The following is a 17,612-nucleotide window of genomic DNA, read 5'->3' on the forward strand; positions in this document are numbered from 1 at the left end:
GCCTTTTGAACACTAATCTTTGCCTCGTTGTCATCAATTTTTTGTCATAAAAACATACATTTTTGACTGTACGTCCATTGCTTTGTGTCTCATTCAGTCTCGTAATGAAGAAGTTATTTAAAATTAATTAAACATTATAAATTGTATTCCGTTTTCAAGAGTTTCAATGCAATCTTCAATAGAGGTATACATTCTCAACTGCACGCACATTCTACGCCGGTGCTGGCACAAGTGCGTCTAAATTCTAGCCGGAGCTGGACGCGAGGTCGTTTTGTTTACAGTTTGAGGTTAAATCGCCGGTGCTGTGGACGCGGTTTACGATTACCACCACCACCAGGCACAACACACAAACCCCCCGCACAGACGACGGAGAAGGTGGCGTGTTGCATTTCATCGATCGTGTTGCACTCCCCTCGGTTTGGGTGGTCTTTGCAGGTGACCTGCCTTTGTTCCCCATTCCCGCGAGCGGATGGAAAATGAGACACTGTTTTTACTTACCCCCGGAGTTGTGTTGGAGGTATGTGGCGATCGGGCTCTGGAATGTCTAGTGTGTGAGTCAGCAGCGCGAGCGCGGTATGGAGTTCCATTCTTTCAAGTTGGACAAAATAAGCAACCACTTCCGCATATGTTCGTTCGTTCGCTGTTTGTTTATTAAAGGTTGGTCGCCAATGCGCATCCGGTGTTAATTGAACGATCTTCGAATTGGTTACTGTTCAGGGAGGATAGAGCTGGATGTGTCGATTCTTCTTGAACGCAATCACTTTGGCTGCTGTTCGCAATTGTTCATAGCAATACCTTGTAAAGTGCTACAACTTGTATTGAAATTATAAAATTTTATAAAGTGACGTGATCATATACATAGTGTAAATTTACTCTGAATTCTCCACAAAAGACACTTTGAGTAATAAATTATATTCCTTAAGCAGTAATGGTTTTATCTGAGCTCTAGACACCTATCTTCCCGCCATAGCCAATGAACAAACGAAATGGATTATTCGTTGTGTTTACTGTCTGCAGTCATAAATTCACATCACAAATGGAAACTAAAACAAACATTTCATATGTCCCTCGGGCGCTGCTGCCATCTGCAATAAACGTAGACACACAGCGGATCTAAAAAGGACGGATCATTCTGGAGAAATTTAGTACCGAATTTAAAAGGCCGTCAGCGTTCTTGTGTGTATATATATATATCTACAAATGATGCGTTGTTTACCAAACAACGGCGAAGTTTGAATGAAATCTAGCTGGGTGGCGTTGGTCTTGTTTTCCACGTTTGTCTATGATTTATAAAGGTTCTTGGGAAACAAAGATGAATTCTAGGTTTTGTTTTGAGATGAAAATGTTGTGTGTTTAAAGATTTGTTTGATAAATGCTATGAAACAGCTTGAAAGGTGAAGCAATTGTAAGGTTTTAAGGCATAAGAATTGATACCTAACCTCACAACACAGTGATCCCAACCGCGTTTCTTTGCGGATTACATATTTATTTACTTTCAAATTACATCTCGCCGTTACTCTTCAGCTTCGAGCAACCCTCTATCAAACAATCCCTTTTATCCTTACCCTCTTCTGTTTATAGTTTTAACTTGAGACACGTAAAATGTACTGCTCACTGTCACCGTCCGCCGCGAGCGTTATAATCCCTTAAAAACATAAATAATCCTACCGAATTGGAGAAAGCAACAGAAAGAGACATCTTAATGGCGAATTGGAAGGTATCGTAATCCTCCCCACCCCGGTACAGTTTGAGCAACTGCAGAATACCTTTGGCCGGATGGATCTATGCAGGTCTATCACTACTGTGCCGAAGTGAAAGGGAGTGAAACCTTTCTCCGCTCTGGTGCTACATAGCGGCAACCATTTCCAATCACGATTTTGGCCGTCCGCTGCGTTCTAATTCCACAATGCACTGTCGGCCAGCCTAGGGCCAGAGAACGCAACAGTACACGGTGGTACGAAATTGTGGTATCGGATTTTGATTTAATTTATAGGCAACGGACAAAGAAATGCGCACAAACTCTCGAACCCCTTGCTGCTCGATCTTAGGCGCGTTTCGGGTTAAAAGCGTGCAGCCGTTTAGCGAAGGTAGCGAGATCATCGATAGCTGGCAAGGCACTCTAATGTGAAAGTGAGGATAAAAGTGCCTTTCCAAGAAGATGGGGACGCGAAAAGCGGTGAGTCTTCGGGTTAGGGATTCGTTTTGAAGGGAAGAACTTATGACGCAACGGTGCAGTAGCGATCGGATCGTACACGACTGCGTTGTTCCTAACTATTATTTGTGATGGATGGTTTGCTAACAAATTCGATCCATCCTCACCTCGCACTTACTCTCAAGAGAGATTCATCGGGAATTTCAAATAATAGTGTTACTGTTTTCAATACCTAGTCTCGTACATTTTGTTTAGGAATTTACATATTTATTTTGGTTATAGTTTGATCTACTTTAGACTGTTTTCTTCATGTTTCTTTTATGTAATCAAATGCTTTATTTCATTTATCTGATTTTTTTTAATTAGTTACTTTGTTTAGATCAAAATGAACTTGTTTTGTTTTTTGGTTTCCTTTCTAGGATTTAAAATGATCATATCATTTAATTTACACCCCTAGGATATCTTCATTTGTTTGTAAATTGATGTGTGCAGTTTGCTTTTAATCTTTATATTAGTTCTTATTTTTCTACTAATACGTCCTTTCCTTTTCTTTTTAATAGTTCTTGTACTAAGAAAACATTGCCCCAGTATGTTTTTTCTCGAATTGTTGGGCTTTATCCAGATTAACTCTTCTTCTGAATAAGACTATTTTTGAATAATAAACAACTTTTTTTACTAAGGAGTAACGACTTTGCTGTATTACTTAGTTAATACTTAATAATCATTTACGATTTTTATGTACAAATTCTTTGCAAGGTTTCAAAAGTATTTTAGATTTGTTAACAAACAAAACCTTTGATTGTTATGGAAGGGTTCTTACTTTTTGTTACGTTATCTTACTTAATGATCTTGATATCATTGGAATTTGTTGTATTTGTATAAACATTAGACATCTTTAATGGACTTTCTCTAGTCATTTGATGATCGTGATCATCATGTCGTATGCGAAAAATCCTATTTTAACACTGATTGTGTATATTGAACAGCACCTAAGCACCCTTTATCGACATCATTCAGGATGCCAAGTTATTTTTGTCATACATATGTCACAATGACAAATTTGTAATGTCTGCTTACCATTTTAAGCTCGCTAGCATCCTCTGTATAAATTTTAAATACATTCTTATGTTATGTGTTTTAATACGATAATACTAGTTCAAGTTCTTTATCTAGAGAATGCTCTGTCTTCAGTCTTCATTGAGGTTTAGATCTGGGTTATTTGTACCCCGAAAGAGTCTTTGATATGCAACGCGTTTACCAATTGCTTATCACTGCTGATCATAATTTCTATTATCACTTTTCATTCATAAGTAGGAGTAATATCTGTTTCTCAGGACTTAAATCAACTTCAACTTTTTTTTTCTTCGTATCTTTATTATACATTTCTAATCTATTTACCTCAAACAAAACGATGGGGATCATAAAAACACGATGTTTTAATAGTCTCACTCAGTTATTGATCGCATATTAACAACTCTTTATAATCACTTTGCGGCTAATAGCTGCGCGCGCTAAATGGTGGAGAAATTCCGCGGTTTTTGTTTTGCTGTGAACGACCGTCGTTAAATTTAACATTTTACTAGCCACGAGAAAGACGGCCACAAAACGCTTCGTAGTGTTGTGATCCTCAGCTATATATCTGCCTTAGCTTCTCGTCGCAACCTAAACCTCGGCATCTAACAAAGTAGATAAGATAAATGAATCTCTAGCCTACGAATCTGGCGTGGTGGCGGCTCTTCCGCAAGCGAAATGAGCACCGTTCTACCGAGAAGTAATAAAATCTCGTACACACAACCCAAGCAAAGAGCTGCTCCCTCGCCCAGGAACGATGGGGTGGTGGTGTACACCCTATTAACGATCTTTCACTTCTCTACTCACGCTGGATTCCCACCACACCGCACAAAACGAGACGGTTTGGCGGCGGCTGTGTTGAAAGAAAGTGTTCATACGGCCGAAGAGATTTTCCAGTAGTTTTTGCGCACAGTTCCGTTGATTTACTACGCGCTCGCGCATACCCAGCCAGTAGGTCTGCTGGCGCTGCTGCGGAACGGGTACGTTCTTTCTCTACTCGGCGGCAGACGCGTGCAAATGATTCCACCGCGCGCTGTGGCTGTGGTATGTCCGGATGCGCATCCCTTGTGTGTGCTCACTGGAGAGTATCATTTTAATAGCTGCTTTTTGCCCTAGGGGGGAGCACATACACACACACAATATCGTTATGATGGTGAAAGATGAGGAATGCGTTTTCAAAATGGCCATGAGTAGTGTAGTCGAGGAAGTCCCCGGGAGGCGGCTGAAGCGTCGTGTTCGACTACCGATCAGTAAACGCGCGCGCGAGAGACGATCGCAGCAAGTGCATTTGCAGTGCAAAAACCGTTTGCCGGGCCGGTCGTTTGTATCGGCAGCTTTGCGTCTGCGAATCACAAGCACACGGATGTGTAAATATGCAAACAATTAAACATCTTTATGACATCAGCGTTAGCGAAGGTAGTTGCGGATGACGGTGATGATGTACAGTCAAGCGGAGGGTGAGGAGAATAAAAAATAAATATTCTGCTTTCATGGTACTGATATCTTGGTGCTTGGCTCAGATGTGTTAGAAAAGGTGTTAAAGATGCAGTTGTTTGCTGTAACAGTTGCGATGAGGTAATTTACGGTTTTGCCATTCATTAAGACACGATATGAACGTTGCTACTGCATAAAGAGCGCTGTTTGAAGTAGTTGTGGTTTTTCCAATTAGCCAATTTGTTATATTAACGTATATTATTGATAACTACTATGTTAACAATGTATATTGGAAAAATGATCAGTTGAAAACTACTTCGTTAATTAATGATCTAGAGCACAGTTAACAGTTATGAGTTAAAATACCGCTAAACACTAAACTGTGATATACTGTTCAATCAAGGAAACAGTTTAAAATGTGCTGTCAATATTTCATTAGCTTTTTAAACGTAAATATTATATTTCTAATCCCGAGAACCATTCCTAGGTCTACTACAGGGTTTCGAATCATATAAGGGAATAGTTCAATCACTTAGGGGAATGTTGCAAATCGATAGGGGAATGTTGCAAGCAAGCTGTGGAAGTTTGCAATCATATGAGGGGAGTGTTGCAATCGAGTAGGGGAATTTTGCAAGCATACTGTAGAGCTGTCATCAGATTTTTTGATATTTTTTATGTTGAATGTTTGATTTTTCTTGCTTTTCGATCTTTGGTTGCTTCAAACAAATTGACACAGGCATTAAGGCTATTAGAAACTGTTTCAATAGTGTCTACTTACAATGTTAAAAAATTAATTATATCTTTTGTCGTTTTCTTGCAATGTTACTTATATTCTATTCCCTTTTTATAAATACTTGGCTTTTGATTTGTATTGTAATCTTTAGAGAAATGCTTGCTTTATAGTCTACAAGGCAAGGACTTACAAAGTGTTACAGAAAACTATGTTGACAGTAGCATGAAAAACACCTAAACCACACGTTCACCAATACTTCCTGTTGTAAAGTAATTAATTCGGAGGTTCACATTCGATTGGAAAATTAATACATCAAACCCCTCCATTCAAAGACAATGTTATCGCACGCGCCTAGTGAAAAAGAAAAGGTAATAATCTTGTCTCAATCTAATACCTTTCTCAAAGCCGACCCCCAACATACCGATTTCGTTCTGCAGATTCTTTTACACCGCCTTTCTATCGTGTCTCGGTCGGCCCATGCGCACTGCTGGGTGCGGTTGTTGCGTTCGAAAGGCGAAACTCCGAAATGAGATCAGTTCCCCTGTGCTGCGCCATTCCACTCCGTTGCTGATTGCTTTCTAGGCAGAGGTTAGTCGCTTTTCGGCGGAGAGAGGCTGGGTTGGGTCGGTTGGTATGCCACGATAATCTAGCCTTAGCTGCTTTACCATCATCACCCCCTGACCGAGGCGAATGCAGACCGAGTCGAGTCAGTCGGCGCATGATTGCCACAGGTTTTCTTTCCCTAATCACGCGTGCCATTCGCAGCCATTGCCAAAGCCGTCCCGTCGTCTGAACATGGTGCTTTTGCCGATCTCCAACATGCCGATAGTCATTTGCTTTGCTCTAGCCGTCGTTGTTGTCGTCGCGCGCAAAAGAGCATTCCCCGCTCAACCTACTTAACGGGGCCACAGTTTCGCTCGCATTCCCAGTTATCGGGACGGCGTAAAGGCCGTTGCGATGGGAGGAGGCGTTTTCCACAATTTCTTCTTGACCAGCCGGTGTCTGTAACTCTCGGTGTTGTGCTGTGCAACGCTCATAAAGCAGCATTAAAGGCTACGTTGACGGCCGGGTACGGACACAGGTGCAGGCTGCTCTATTTTGTCTGAAAGAGATTGGTAGATTATTCTGTGAGTTAACATTCTCATCTACTTCTCATTACAAAATGGTCCAGATGGTGTACTCAAAAGCGGTATGTTGTTAATCTGTCATGATGTAGTGATGTGCTTTGTGAGTCTTTTTAACGCGTGGCTAACTCACCTATTCACTTCTTATAAAGAGTTAAATCTATAATCGATTATTTTATCTCTTTCATTAATAATAATTTGACGTTGTGTAGGAGAAATTAGGGAAATAGCTGATTGTTTCTACATGAGGTGTTTGTGTCCTACAGTGAAGGACAAAATTTATAGAAAAAATAGTAATTTTTGGCAGTAAATCCGTCTCAGTTTTCTGCTTTGTTCTGCCTTGTGAGACTACATTTTATTTTATTTTTACTATACGCTTCATAGTCCAGCTTTTTGATATTGGAATAGAGTCTCGTCAGGAATGAAATCCTTCTACTCATCTACAATTCTTTGTGGAATTCAATGTTTTGATTGCCCTTAAATTTATTTTTTCTAATTTAATGTTTTTATTTTATTCTTTTCGATATTGAATCTTTCAACTTCTCAGCAATTCTTTGCCGATTTGAATACTTCAACTTTTTTGCAATTCTTTGTGGAATTGATTATTTAGATTAAATTGCAATTCTATGCAAGAATGCTTCTATCTCATCGTTAAAGTTTTTTTTTTATTTTTCTAAATGTTTACAGGGGTTTGTCGAGTCATTTTTCAATGTAAAAATCATTTTCGCTTCCAATTAGCACTTCGTTCATGTCTATGAATTCAAAGACTATTGTTTTGCAAATAGAACTTGTGACAACTGTTGAAAAAACGTCTCGCAAACGGTGAATAACGATGTTCACTTTGAAAGGTAGTTCGGGAAGCCCTGTAATTAGGTAGACATTCTTAGAAAAGGAGCTATTAATTTTGTAGATGTTACTATGTTTAAACGAATCGGTACTAAACTATTTTGAGTGAACAACTCGAAATGAGTTGAGGTTGACAAGAAAGAAGAATTGGATTTGTCATTTTGTGTTTTTAGTACATTCATTTGCTGCGTTCGAATAAAAGGGATTTGAATTATGATTGATCGTATCAACGACACGTGCTTTTAATTTGTAGAGCCACAGTGAGCCCAATATTGTAATTTTTAATTCAAATATATGTCACCAAACCTTCTTATATGTGACAAACTAAAACTCCAGCAACTCTGCGCCGTAAAATGGTTCCATATGTTTCACGCGCCATTGTATAATCCCCGGGTACGTCAGCGGGACACCGTTCTTCCCATGCTGGCAGACGCGGAAACACACCGAGACGAGGGTTAACGGCGGATGTGCATGCGTGTGTTGGAACAACAGTCGACAGCAGTTCCCGCTACAGCTTAAATTGAAAAATAACCGTTTACGGTCATCATCTCATTTTCATCTTGTTCGTACTTCGTTATTTCATTTATGTGCTTGCATTTTACCGTACCGTGCTGCGCACGATAGTGTACAAAAAGTATGCGAAGCAGATACAGGGAAAAAGGCCTCCCCTTTTCTGTTCCCCCGCGGGCTGGCAGTTAAGCTTGGAGTATGGTTTTGTTTTGAGCTCTCCCGCATGATTGAAGCACTGTCTCCGAGCCGTTTGTAGCCGGGACGCGCAAAACATGCGTGAATGAACAATCCGCGCCCGCGAGAAGTGATTTGCATGCGCCATCACACCAGTCCGATCGCTGCTCCCCTAGTTTTTTCGCGATGCTTTTTTAATCAGCTGTGCGCGTCTGATGAAGCGGGAAGGGAAGGACAACCTGCCGCGGGTATTCAATTAGCATAATCATCTACTTCCACCCCGCTCGATTGGGTTCATGTTTTGCTCTGTACTGCTTGCCTGCTGCCCTCAGTCGTCGTCAACTGCAACTTTATGCTGTTGTTGCTTTAGTGCTCGGAAAGTACTGCCGCGTGAGGTGAACGACGGCCTAGATTTGGTTCGTTTATGTTGCTGCTGTGCTGTGATGCTGCGTTTATGACGGTGAGGTGTACACGATCACGATCCGGAGTAACATCCGGCTTTAGGGCTGAGCTAAGCGAGAGAGAGAGAGAGAGAGCGATTGTTGTGCGTGGCACTGCAAAATAATTAACTGCCCAAGTTTAGACATCAAAACGCCGTACGAGGACCGTGCCATGGGATGTATGTTTTGTGGGGCGTGCGTTGTTTTCCCATGGCGAAGAAAACAGATATCCAACTCGCTTGGATCTCCACTTCGATCGATCGCTTTTGAGCAATTTTCTATTTACTTTTTCCCTTGTTCCTTTCTATCTCTTTTCCAGGTTTAGTACGTAGCAGCCAAGCACGTTCGTAGAAATATGTAGGACGAAAACGTGCCCCACAATCATCAACATCCGGCGGTGGCAATTTCACTGCACAACGAGTCATCAGACGGGGAGAGAGCGAGAGAGTGAGGCAGCAGTACGCAGAGGGAAATTAGATTTGCAGCTAACAACGAGAAAGAGAGAGAGAGAAAGAAGCGAGTGAGAGTATCATTAAAACGCCCCGGGATCTAGCTCCCGGTGTGGACGGAACCGCTTCCTGTGAAAACACAAAACTCGACCCCCTTGTGTGGTGATTTGGTAACCGAGAGCCGCAAACGTCATCATGCCGCTTCCGAAGCGCCTGGTGCAGCCGGTGTTCGTGGCACGGTCGGTGTACGTGCGCGAGGAGCTGCCGGCGGAGCTGGAAACGGTCACCAACACGACGCTGACGAACATCGTGCGCCAGCTGTCCTCCCTGTCCAAACACGCCGAAGATCTGTTCGGTGAGCTGGCGCGGGATGCGGGTGGGCTGGCGGAGCGCGCCAACTCGCTGCAGGCGCGCATCGATCGGCTCGCGATAAAGGTCACGCAGCTGGACAGCACCGTCGAGGAGGTGTCGCTGCAGGACATCCAGATGAAGAAGGCGTTCAAGAGTGCCACCATGTTCGACCAGCAGATCTTCTCCCGGGCGACCATGCCCTCGGCAATGCTGGAGGTTTACAAGGTGCGGATCGTCGGCTATTGATTTTTAAAGGAAAAAACTGGAATATTTTATACTAATTTGTTTCTCTTTTTTTGTTTGCCTTCCAGACATGCGACAAGCCACCCCCGCTGGACAAGCTCAACTGCTACCGGGACGATGGCAAGGACGGGCTGAAGTTCTACACCGATCCGAACTACTTCTTCGAGCTGTGGCGGCAGGAGATGCTGAAGGACACCGAGCGCGTGATGCACGATCGCGGCAAGAAGGTGCACAAACCGCGGGCGGACGGTGGCGCCGACGGGGGCGGCCGGCAGAAGAAGCGGCCCCGCGCACCGCACAACACGCGCGAGAAGCAGCGCCAGCGAGCGATCGGCCATGGCGAGACGCTGATGCCGAACAACGTCATCTACCGGACGCCGAACGCGATCATCGGCTCGCAGGAGGAGGCAATCTACAACAGTGCGATGGCGGCGGCCGGCGGCAGTATGATATACGATTCCCGCTCCTCCTCGGCGATGGGTGGCAGTAGCAGTGGCGGCGGCGGTGCCGCCCGTCCCAACTCGATCGAGCTGCGGCGCAGCTACCAGCAGCCGAACGAAATGGTGGACGGTGGGGGCTATGCGCCACCATCCCCGGGCGGTGGCGGCGGCTACCACCAGCAGATGGCCGTCCAGATGCAGCAGGGCGGTGGTGTGTATCAGCAGCAGCCGATCTACGACCAGTACGGCAACCCGTCCGCCATGTACGGCGCGGGCACGAACCAAATGTCGCAGGAAAGTTTGTACGCGCCGGGGACGCCTTCGCGGTCGAAATCGCGCCCATCGCAGCCACCGCCGGCACCGCCCTCGTCCGGCAGCGGGGGCGGCACACCGAACGCCTCGAACGCTAACACGCCCACGCGCAGCCGCAGCCTGTCGACCGGGCGGGACAATCTGCCACCGCCGCCACCGATCCCGGAGGGTCTGCAGTCGCCGCCGCACGGCATGAGCAACGGGGGCACGAGCGTCGCCGCCAAGCTGCTGCTGAACCGGTCCGGTTCGCGGGCCGGATCACCGCAGCTGGGCATGACCGGCGGCCCGCAGCAGCAGCAGCAGCACCAGCAACAGCAGCAGCAACAACAGCCCCAACATCACCACCAACAGCAAGTGGTCGTTCAGTCGATGATGGACCAGAACCAGATTGCGCTCGCGCAGCTGAACCAGCAGATCAACAATCTGAACAATCTCAACATGCAGCTGAACCAGATGTCGATGAACGATCTGCCGCCGCCGCCACCGATCCCGGAACAGGTAAGTTTGGCTCGGGGGGTTCTCTGTGTACTACCAGCTTGGCTGGTCTACGATTGCGGCTTTGCGGGTAATCGAACGGTGGCAAACTCCGAACAAATACGAATGGGTTTCGAGCACACACACCCACACAAAGCGCCTAATGAGGCTTTCAAATTACAGCCCAAAGCTCTCTTTCATAGCACTGTCTTCGTGCGACTACTCTCCCCGTCCTCTTCTGATTGAGTTCGTTAGGCTTTTGCGGTAAGGTGAGTCGTTTTGCGACCAATTAGGTTCCAAAGCAAAAAGGAACGAATCCGTCTGTCGGCCTAAACGTGTCTCTTTGTGTCAACTAAGTTCATTTGCTAATTCTATTAAAAGTTTAGTGTCCGAAGTTGCTGTTGAGAAGTCACTAAATCGTTGTTTATTGTAAACTTGGTAATTATTGCGTTATTTTCATGTCATTGTTGTTCAAAACGACTAAAGAAGGTATTTAATCTGTTCCATCACTTTACAGGGTTTCACACGAGTTATTGGTTGGTTACCATAATATTTTTGGATGCTTCCCATATTGTTTTGGGGAGGTTCTGGGCGTTTTCCATAAATTTTTGATTCAATTGTATTGATGACCAATAAATTGTGGGAACGAACCAAAAATATATGGGATACGATTAAAAAATTAGAGATGGGTTGTCCAGATCGCACCCACGGTTCCGCTCCGGTTCTGGCAAGGTTGTTTCCGATTCCAATTCCAGAGAAATGGAATCGCTAGCTCCGCCGGAATCGTAAGAATCGTCCTGAACCGTCCGGAATCGCCCTGAATGATCCGGAATGGTCCGGAATCGTCTGGCATCGTCCTGAATCATCGGAATCGTTCAGAATCGTCCGGAATCATCGGAATCGTTCAGAATCATCTGGAATCGTACGAAATCGTCAAAAATCGTAGTCGACCGATATTTGTAAATGTGCGTAAGACTTCAACCAAATGCCCATTATAGGTTCGAATCCTGAATGGACCGAGCCTATATGAGATCAGCTATGGATACAACAATAAGACACAGTTAGATTAATTCGATCACATAATGATAAGTGTAAGTCGGTCTCGTGGTACAGTCTTCAACTCGTACGACTTAGCACTATGCCCGTCATAGGTTCAAGCCCCAAATAGACCGTGTGGCGCCTTACGTAGAACTTTTAATCGCCTGCTATTAATCTGCAACAAAACATCGGAAAAATACAAAGAAAAATGATCCGATTTCATTTCAGAAACTACAATGGAGTGATCGAAATTTATTACTGCCACCCTACTAATCGCCTCAGAACACTTGAACACACTCTATAACGGGAAAGTCCTTTTATTTCCAGTACTAAGAGGGTGCATCAACGCTCCCAACATTTTTGGGAGGCCATACTTGCCAGAAATGCGTAAAACGCAATGATGTAGATAGTGAAAAATATATTAAATGTATTATCGCACATTCACAAACATCGGTCGACTACGATTCTGCACGAGCAATTCCGAACGATTCCGGAAGTTTCCGGACCATTCCAGACCGTTCCGGTGTGAGTGATGGAACCTTCCCTTCGGAACTGGTTCCGAAATTTTATGGAACCGTTCGGACCCAGTTCCGTTTTTTTGTGAATTTTGACCAACTCTAGAATAAATCGCGAGACGAGCCCAAAAAATTATGGGAACCAGCCGATAAATCCTGGGAAACCCTGTATTAATCTTGCTCGAACGAGTCAGGTCATTGGGTACGTCAGTGTTTCCCTTGCAAACCCTCACCCACCGTTTGGTCTATGTGATGCATCCAGATGCAAGTCCTGTTCAATATTTACCGTGAATAATACGTGATTGATATTTTCTGTTGTAAATTAAAGCATTTCCTCTACCTTTACTAACCTTTCCTGTTTTTTTTTGCTCCAATATTTTAGCTATCGCCCAAACAATCGCCTCCAAATGTGGCACCTCCGCCTCCTCCACCGCCACCACCAATGCTGGATGGGCCGCTAAGCCCGTCGAAGGCACCGGTCGCGAACGGTGACCTGTACAACATGCCCAAGATGCACCAGCTGAAGAAGATTCCACCCCAGGAGAAGATAACCTACGATGATCCGCGCAGCGATTTAATGAAGGCCATCAGGGATGGTACGTTTCGCAACACCATCGAGCGCGCTCTGTGCATCCCTGCCTCAAATTACTAATCAATTTTTTGCTCTGTTTTCTTCTCCCCCCACAAAGGTATCAAACTGCGCAAGGTGGAGAAGCAAAACCACGAGGCGAAGGAGAACGATCGCAACAAGGGCCTGCACGATGTGGCCTCCATCCTTGCCCGTCGCGTCGCCATCGAGCTGTCCGAGTCGGAGTCGTCCGAAAGCGACGACGACAGCGAGGGCTGGCAGGAAACGAACGAAACGTCCGCATGACATCAGGAGAGCGTGGCGGCGGGCGGCGGTGGCAAGAAGAAGTGAAACAAGGTGTAGCGCCTCTTTCGATAGAGCGCTTCCTTCTCCTGCCCCTCATTCTCCCCCGCATGTCGCGTCTGCTGCTGTGTAGTGGTGGTTGAAGCGATATAATCGCTATTTCAAACCACTGCTGCTGGGCGTGTGGAAGTGGTTGTGGTGAAAAAAAAAAAACAAGGAACCCCAGGCAAAGGGATCGCTCGAAACGGAAGGAGGACAACAAAGACGGGTTTTTGTTTTCGCGATAGTTTTTGATGCGCCCCATGATGCAGTGTATTTATTTTGAAGGCACAACCCACTCACCACTACCAACGTGGTGGGGCGTAATCAAGCAATTTGATTTCCCTGCCGGTGGCTGGGACTGGCCCTAAAGAAATGATCGCGAAATGATGTAGGAAGACACATTTATATTCGAGATTATATTAATAATAGGTTGTATTTAGCGCCAGGCGGAGTGGGTAAAGGCGATTGTATCGATTAAGTTCTGATGTTAAGTTGTACAAAGATAGTTTTCCACTATTTATACACACGCGAGAGAAGAAGAAGCCGCTGGCCCAAACAAAAATGGGAGGGTAAAGGTGAGGTAATGTGGTTACCACCCGGTCACACGATGATCGAAGGGAGGCGAGAGAAATGAAGGAGCAAGGTCTCACTCACTCTCATACTTTGTTGCGGATACATACTGAACATTCTTGTATAGATTATTTTGTTTTCTTTTGTTTTAGAATGTCCCATTTTTTCCCCCGAACATGATTAACTTTGCTACGATGAAGGCAAAAGCTGGGTATGTGTCTCACAGACACTACCGTGGCGTAGGATCATTTAAAAGAAAACAAACACTTACTGGCGCATACACAAGTAGAAAAATGCTGCCGCCGACGGTCCTGCTGGTGCGGGACGAAACGTTGCAAACACACACAAGCACAGGCGTGCACACACAAAGAAGGAGCCAGCAATTTGTACACGTAAAAGAAAGGGACAACTTTGTAAACGTAGCCGTACACCAATGTAGTTCTGTAAGCAGTTAGACGACGAGAAGATGCAAACGAAAATGCCAAACAGAGAACGAAACGACGAGTGCGATGGAGGGAACGAAGATAGAGAGGTAAAGCATTTTTTGTGTTTATTGTTATCCTTAAATGAGATAGCAAACCATTCTGGAGGGGGAGGGGGATAATGAATGAATACATTCAAGCAAAAGCTGTTGCAAAAAGCGTAACAAAATAATCAAATCAAATGGGAAAGTATAATTCACATCTTTCCAATTGTAAAGCTCGCATTTAATGACCCCAAATTTAGTGGCATTAGTCTGGCCCGGTTTAGTTCAGGCACTTTAGGCAAGCCTATCTCTCTCACTGGCTAGTGATTGTAATGTGGAGCTAGTTCTCTGGCTAGACATTTACTTTCTAAATAGCTGGATGAATATGAGTTTCATCCTTTTTTGTTTGCTTTATCTGCTATCTTTCGGTGGAGTGTTCTCGTTTGTTGGTGCACTCACAGCCGTCGCTGTTTCCGTTTTCGCGTAAAAGAAAAACAATATTCCTACTGTCACAGTCAAACCCACACTAAACACAACGATTTAAATGCGCTTTATTTAGCTTATATGTAAGTAAAGAAGAAGAAGAAAAAAACATTTATTTCCTGATAAAAAAACAAGAGCATAAGAAAAGAAAACGGGGAAATTATTATACAACACAAAAAAAAGACATTAAAATTAAAATAGCTACAAATAGAACAAGCTGGCAAACAGAATTTGCTGAAACCGCTGTGTGTAGTGCTGTAGTGTGAGGCAAAGGTAACACAATTTCAGCTTGCTGCCCCTTGCGCGTAGATATTGTTTCATTAGTGAACAAAACTTAAAGAACTATTTAAGAATCGTCAACGCAAACGCAAAACAGAACAAACCAAAATCGCTCAAAACTGTGCATGCATTGTTAGGTCAGCTTTAAAGTGTGTGTTTTTTTATTATTTCCCTTCATGAAAACAGTTTTCCGAACTAATTGTGTATGCTATTAATTGAAAAATACTTCTTCTTCCTAATCATTTTCTACTTCTTCTTCATTATAGCGTGTGCTTGAGCTTCTATTCGGCCAACCCGTGTACTACCAGTGTGTAATGTTAAATCAATTTGAATTAATATGAAATGCTCAAAGTTTTCCCTTCACAAACCTAAAAAGCTCACATTTTGTAGGTCTAAAATGCTTAAGCAAATCAAATGCTCTTTCGCTCGCTATTGCTATTATTCGCTTGTTGGTAAATGCTCAGCAAAGCTTTTCCCTGCCCTGGAGCTTTACAGCTTTTATCTTGCTTATTGGAAACTTCTTATTGGAATTCAAAACATCAATTAGAAATCGTAGAAAAGGCAACAATCCTTATATGAAGGCAAATTTATCGCGATTCTTATTTCCAGTGCAGCAATGTTGCTACCCATCAGGACAGCAGCTTGGTGTTGAGCCAAGAGCAAAATACCAAATTTCAGGAACGATCCGAACAGGGACAGAGGATGCGAAACGATCATCTACAGTTAGATTAGAGATCTCTTCTACGCTCGAATGCAATTGCAACCCAAATAGCCAAAACAGAGTAATCATTCGATCAAAGTCATTGAACAGATTAGCAAAAAAAAAAAACAGCAGTAATACAAATAACACACACAATATAAAGCGAATACTATATACATATAAATAGATAGTTAACCAAGTAATACAGCAAAACCAACCAATATCTTCCTTTGTACGTGGGTCGCTTGTTGCAGCAACACCCAACAGTCGTGCATAAAAAAAAAAAAAAAACAAATGCAAACTGCAAACAAACCAGAAAACCATTACAATTTAATGAATGTAAGCTAGCGTGGCAGAAACAATATAGAACGCGCACACCACCAACCTGTGGTTTGTGTGGGGCAGTTACACGCCTTTGATATTAGGGAAACAAACGGACGGTCACAGACAGTGGGGGTGAATGTTTCATAAATAACTAAATGAAAACAGTGAGCAAATACTCCTCAAAGGAAGAAGTGGTGTGTGTATGTAGCATTTATCGCGCATTGGACGCGCATGATAAAAACGGCGCGAGAAGAAAGGGGGAGTGCTAGTCGTGAAGAAGGTAAACTTTTCACCACCAAACGTTTATGCGCAAACCACTACACTCTGTTCACAGTAGAGTGGTGGAAGTAAGCAAATAAGCAAAACAAGTTGATTGGTTTCTGCATTAAGCTTTAGTCGTTCATCGTTTATGAAAAATATAGACCACTAGTAGAGAGCAGAAAACAAGCTGAAGATGGAAATGGACTGTGTAAAATTGTACACAAGTGCGGAGGGGGGGGGGGGGATTTTAGGTACTTTCCCCCATCCGGTGTATGTATAAAAAACAAATGACGAAAGAAGTCACACAACGTTTTCTCACACGGAAGTTATTTTATATTTTGTTTACTTTGTTATTAACGTTTAAGTTACTGAAGCGCCTCCCCTGATCCTATCGTGGTATGTGTGTATAGCTTTCCTTTCCCTTTTTGTTTCATGCGAAAAGTCCTTTCTTTTTGTACGTGTATTATAATTTCTTTATACATAAAAAGGTTAAAAACGCAGCAAAAGGCAACACACATTGTTTGTTTTTTTGTAATGAAATGTGAAGCATAGTAGAAATTGCTTAACCAGGCAATAAAGAGGAGAGCGTTTCCAATAGCATTAAAAAGTAAAGCCAGAAAATATTGGAACCAGAAACAAAATACACAACCACCACTTGGATCATGGTAATTAGACAAACTAATCGAAGAAATAAAGTGAAACTTGCAAGAAAAAAAAAGTGTATAAAATTAAGCCTATTTACCTAAACGCATTGTTCTCTTTTACAGATAAGAAAGATTCACAGATTGAAAGCAACAAAAGCGGCACATGGAGCCAGTCCAGACATACATCGTCAAACAAGATCTGGAACGGAAATGAATGAATCTGTCGTGTTGCGCGCACACGCATCCGTCGTGTAATTGCGCACATTTTTTTTATGTAAGTGTGCGGTTGTTGAATAGGTCAGTAATGCGCATAGACTGGACCGGACCCCAGGACCAGGGCATGCTATCTCAAAACTAATGCGCTAAATAACGTGCCTGATCGCGCAAGTGGACGCGCAAGCCTTATCAGCACCGCACACGCGAGCGCTCCAAGCGCAAAACAGCAGTGTGTTCTATAATATCAAAACACCAAGGCCCTCACGAGCCACGATCTTGACACGGAAAGACACAAGTGTTTTGTTGTGTCGCGATGGAGTTTGCAATTTAGGACTAAACATAAACCCCACATCTCGTTCTATGATGTTTCAATTGCGCAGCATGTTCGACAAACAGACACACGGGCGCGGAATTTGACCCCCTTCTGTTACGTAGCAGTAAACCCCTCTA

The 17,612-nt window shown here is 43.7% G+C and overlaps 1 protein-coding gene across 4 annotated transcripts in view; it reads left to right on the forward strand.

Moving 5' to 3' along the window:
* LOC120900464 (wiskott-Aldrich syndrome protein family member 2) overlaps window positions 1-16,008 on the forward strand; it is a 29,221-nt gene extending 13,213 nt beyond the window's left edge. For all 4 annotated transcript variants that reach the window (XM_040307506.1, XM_040307507.1, XM_040307509.1 and 1 more), the window contains exons 3-6: window positions 8,804-9,509; window positions 9,596-10,777; window positions 12,689-12,902; window positions 12,996-16,008. In XM_040307506.1, coding sequence (XP_040163440.1) covers window positions 9,129-9,509; window positions 9,596-10,777; window positions 12,689-12,902; window positions 12,996-13,180 — 1,962 coding nt within the window. In that variant the 5' untranslated portion in view covers window positions 8,804-9,128 and the 3' untranslated portion in view covers window positions 13,181-16,008. The remainder of the gene's footprint in view (window positions 1-8,803; window positions 9,510-9,595; window positions 10,778-12,688; window positions 12,903-12,995) is intronic.
* Window positions 16,009-17,612: the final 1,604 nt, after the last annotated feature.

The sequence above is a fragment of the Anopheles arabiensis genome, chromosome 3, assembly GCF_016920715.1.
Source record: "Anopheles arabiensis isolate DONGOLA chromosome 3, AaraD3, whole genome shotgun sequence".
NCBI classification, from domain to species: Eukaryota; Metazoa; Arthropoda; class Insecta; order Diptera; family Culicidae; genus Anopheles; species Anopheles arabiensis.